Raw genomic sequence first — 4,764 nt, forward strand, 5'->3', positions numbered from 1 at the left:
TTGTTGTTGTTGTTGTTTTCTCTTTTTCTTTTTTGGAGATGGAGTCTTGCTGTGTTGCCTAAGCTGGAATGCGGTGGTGTGATCTCGGCTCACTGCAACTTCTGCCTCCTGGGTTCAAGCGATTCTCCTGCCTCAGCCTCCCCAGTAGCTGGGACCATAGGCACGTGCCATTGCGCCCAGTTAATTTTTTGTTTTTTTTTAGGTAGACACGGGGTTTCACCATGTTAGCCAGGATGGTCTCGATTTCCTGACCTCATGATCCGCCCACCTCAGCCTCCCAAAGTGCTGTAATTACAGGCATGAGCTATTGCGCCTGGCCAACTTTTTCTTTTCTTTTTTCTTTTCTATTTTCTTTTCCTTTTCCTTTTCTTTTCTGACAGAGTCTCGCTCTGTTGCTCAGGCTGGTGTGCGGTGGCGTGATCTCCACTCACTTCAGGCTCCGCCCCTGGATTCATGCCATTCTCCTGCCTCAGCCTCCCAAGTAGCTGGTACTACAGGCGCCCACCATCACTCCCGGCTAATTTTTTTGTGTTTTTAGTAGAGACAGGGTTTCACAGTGTTTGCCAGGATGGTCTGGATCTCCTGACCTCGTGATCCGCCTGCCTCAGCCTCCCCAACATTTTCTAATTAAAGTTACAGTGAAGGCTGAGTTTCTTGATAAAAATAAAAATAGTGAAATGTGATGACAGGATAAAACCTTGTTTTATTAGTATTTTTTTAATTTAGAGAAGTACTATTTTAACATAGCTAAGGAGACTGGGGATAACGTTTGAAAATTTGGGAGCTTTGACTGGGCGCAGTGGCTCACGCCTATAATCCCAGCACTTTGGGAGGCGGAGGCAGGCGGATTACGAAGTCAGGAGATCGAGACCATCCTGGCTAACGTGATGAAACCCCGTCTGTACTAAAAATACAAAAAATTAGCCAGATGTGGTGGCGGGCGCCTGTAGTCCCAGCTACTGGGGAGGCTGAGGCAGAAGAATGGCGTGAACCTGGGAGGTGGAGCTTGCAGTGAGCCAATCGTGCCACTGCTCTCCAGCCTGGGTGACAGAGAGCGAGACTCCATCTCAAAAAAAAAGACAATTTGGGAGGTTTATTTGGGCCACAGTGAACACCAAATATTTAATTTGATATAGATGTTGTGGCAGCTAAATCTGAGTTACTTTCCTTCTCCTTGTTCTTTTGAATACAGGGTGAGCATGGACAATCTTGTGCCAAAATGCTTGTGAATCGAGCATTGGGCCGCTGGAGGCAGCGTATGCTCCGAGCAGATAACACTAGTGCCATAGTAATCTGCATCTCTCCAGAAGTTGACAATCAGGGAAACTTTACCAATGAAGATGAGTTATACCTGAACCTGACTGATAGCCCTTCCTATAATAGTCAAGAAACCTGTGTGATGACTCCTTCCCCATGTTCTACACCACCAGTCAAGGTATATAGTTCCATAGTTTTTAAGTTATGTTTTAATAGTCACCAGTTCTTTGGTTACCGTCACCTGGAAATAATTTTTAAATTCTTTCAGCATTTTGGATTTGAACTCGGTTCAAGAAAGTGATATAACTTATTATCAGAGAGCCATCTTTATATCAATACTAATCTGAATGCCAGCCATGTGTACAGCACTAATAAAAAGGTGATTGTGAGCTCTTAAGAATATTATCGTTTGCCATCTAATGCTATGAATATTATTTTTAAAGCATTTAGAAGTTTGTGAAGCACTTAAATATATTTTAGTTGAATCTCATTGCCCAGTAGTAGAGCTAATGTTATTACTTCATTTTATCAGTAATAAGCCTGAGAGATTAAACTGTCTAAACGAGGTCGTAGAGAATCAAAATTGAGCTGGACCTGAGGACAGCAGATGTTACAACTGGTTGTCTGTCAACTCGTCTAAGAAACTTTATTCCTGTTTCTTATCCACGTTAATGTTGAGTGAGTTTAAGATATGCTTTGAAATAAGCAAATTTTAAGTAGATATCATACTTTCCTTTTTTGATTTACTAAGAATTCAAATACTTGGTTGTGTTTTCATACTAATTTTTCCCACCAAAAATTAGCAATATTGATTGATAATTGCTTTAATACATAGTATGGCTAACCTGGCTTTCTGAGAATGTGTTTTCAGTAGACTGACCATTAAAATGGGAAATATAGCGAAATCTAACGTCATCTATTCAGGCAGTTTTTTAACGTGTCAAGGGCTTTAATTTTGGGCGTTGTAATCCTAGAGTCCATACTTGGAAATGGTTATTACTGCTTGGCCTTCTTTCACTTTACATACATATGGCAAAAACCACATATGGCCAGATAAAATGGAATCTTTTCATTTCTTTTTCTTTTTTTGTTTTTGAGACAGAGTTTCACTCTTGTTGCCCAGGCTAGAGTACAGTGGCACGATCTTGGCTCGCTGCAACCTCCACCTCCCAAGTTCAGGTGATTCTCCTGCCTCAGCCTACCGAGTAGCTGGGATTACAGGTGCCCGCCACTATGCCATGCTAATTTTTTGTTTTTTTAGTGGAGATGGGGTTTCACCATGTTAGCCAGGCTGGTCTTGAACTCCTGACCTCAGGTGATCCACCCGCGTTGGCCTCCCAAAGTGCTGGGATTACAGGTCCAGCCAAAATGAAGTATTTTCATTTACAAAAGGTTTCTTTTCTTTGAAAACCATGAATGGTAATGTAGGTTGAAACCCTTTAAAGCCTCTTTATTCTCTTTTTGAAGCTGCGAAGGAGCTTGTGTTTGTATATTTGCATATGTCTGAATATTTGTATATAATTATTACTTTCATGTTCCCCGATAACTGACCTTTAGGCAGTATAGAGAAGGAAGAGACATTAGGGTGGGGAATAGTGTGAGGGACAAAGGGGCATTCTTAATATTTACCTCAAATAAAAATTATTGCAGTCTGCTGACTGGCATTAGTAAACCCATACATAAAATATGTTTAAAAAATTACTTAAGCCGGGCACGGTGGCTCATACCTGTAATTCCAGCACTTTGGGAGGCCGAGTGGGGCAGATCACGTGAGGTCAGGAGTTTGAAACCAGTCTGACCAACATGGAGGAACCCCATTTCTACTAAAAATACAAAATTAGCCAGGTGTGATGGTGCATGCCTGTAATCCCAGCTACTTGGGAGGCTGAGGCAGGAGAATCACTTGAACCCAGGAGGTGGAGGTTGCAGTGAGCTGAGATCCGGCCACTGCACTCCAGCCCGGGTGACAGAGCGAGACTCCGCCTCAAAAAAAAAAAAAAGAAAAAAAGATGAGTATTGAAGGAAGCATCTGTATAATACATAATTAGAACAAGTCTTATGAGACCTAGGAGAGTGAGACGATAGAAAATATCACAAGATTGCATAGGAAGCTTCATGGAAGAGAGTGATATTTGAGCAAGAAATTTTGCAGGCTTGATCTAAGCAGCAGTGGTTTTTGGAAAAAAACAAAGAAATACATGTGTGCCAGGCGCGGTGGCTTAACCCTGTAATCCCAGCACTTTGGGAGGCCAAGGCAGGTAGATCACTTGAGGTCAGGAGTTTGAGACCAGCCTGGCCAACATGGTGAAACCCCATCTCTACTAAAAATACAAAAATTAGCGAGGCGTGGTGACTCGCACCTGTAATCCCAGTTACTCGGGAGGTTGAGGCAGGATAATTGCTTGAACCCCGGAGACAGAGGTTGCAGTGAGCTGAGATCGTGCCACTGCACTCCAGCCTGGTATCAGAGCGAGACTCTATCTCAGAACAAACAACAACAACAACAACAACAAAACCCACAAAGAAATACATGAGTAGTAGAATCGACAGCTCGTATGTTTTTAAGGAAGAAGAATATGATGACACCTAAATTTCTAACTCTGGTGACTAGTAAGCTATTATAAAGAAGAAACATCATTTAGGGAGAGATGGGGAAGGTAATTATTTCAGACATAGGCATGTTGTGTTGGAGGTACCTGTGGTTCATCTAGATAGATATCTTCAGTAGGCAGTTATAAATATTTGAGAGAGAGGGGTGGCATACTCCTATGGTCCCAGCTACTCAGGAGGCTGATGTGGGAGGATTGCTTGACCCCAGGAGTTCAGGGCTGTAGGGCACTATGATTGTGCTTGTGAATAGCCACTGCACTCCAGCCTGCACAACATAGTGAGACCCTCATCTCTTTAAAAATAAAAACTTGGGAAGGAAGCCTGGAAATACTAATTTGACAGTTAACAAGAGTTGTGTAAATTGTGGCAATATATGCACTTAGAGAGACTGTGTGGTTTAAGAGCACACAATATTAGGGGGACTCAAGTCAGCAGAATTCTAGTGAGCTGAGGGAAAAAAATACAGGTAAAATAGTGGAAAATGGTTTATATAATTGTTTTCATGGAGCATTGATGGGAATGGAAACGGGCACACTGAAAAAGTGAGAGGTAAGGGCTCAGTCAACTGGTGTTTGGAGAGTGATGAACCACGTACCGTGGGGAATGTGATAGATTCATGAATTAGAGAGTAATGCTGCCTTTAAGCAATTCTGAGGTGCATATTTTCTTTTAATATCTCTGAAATTGGGACACTTTTTACAAATAGTATATCATAGTTCAATTAACAGTGTTTTGTTTTGTTTTGTTTTGTTTGAGACGGAGTCTTGCTCTGTCGCCAGGCTGGAGTGCGGTGGCACGATCTCAGCTTGGTGCAACCTCTGCCTCTCAGGTTCAAGCAATTCCCCTGCCTCAGCCTCCTAAGTAGCAGGGACTACAGGCACGTGCCACCATGCCCGG

General features: G+C 42.5%; 1 protein-coding gene across 1 annotated transcript in view; it reads left to right on the top strand.

The window, feature by feature from the left end:
* PPM1D (protein phosphatase, Mg2+/Mn2+ dependent, 1D) overlaps positions 1-4,764 on the top strand; it is a 71,697-nt gene that overhangs the window by 60,966 nt on the left and 5,967 nt on the right. The window contains exon 4 of the mRNA XM_011953766.1: positions 1,193-1,435. Coding sequence (XP_011809156.1) covers positions 1,193-1,435 — 243 coding nt within the window. The remainder of the gene's footprint in view (positions 1-1,192; positions 1,436-4,764) is intronic.

This window comes from Colobus angolensis, unplaced genomic scaffold, assembly GCF_000951035.1.
Source record: "Colobus angolensis palliatus isolate OR3802 unplaced genomic scaffold, Cang.pa_1.0 Scaffold37, whole genome shotgun sequence".
NCBI classification, from domain to species: Eukaryota; Metazoa; Chordata; class Mammalia; order Primates; family Cercopithecidae; genus Colobus; species Colobus angolensis.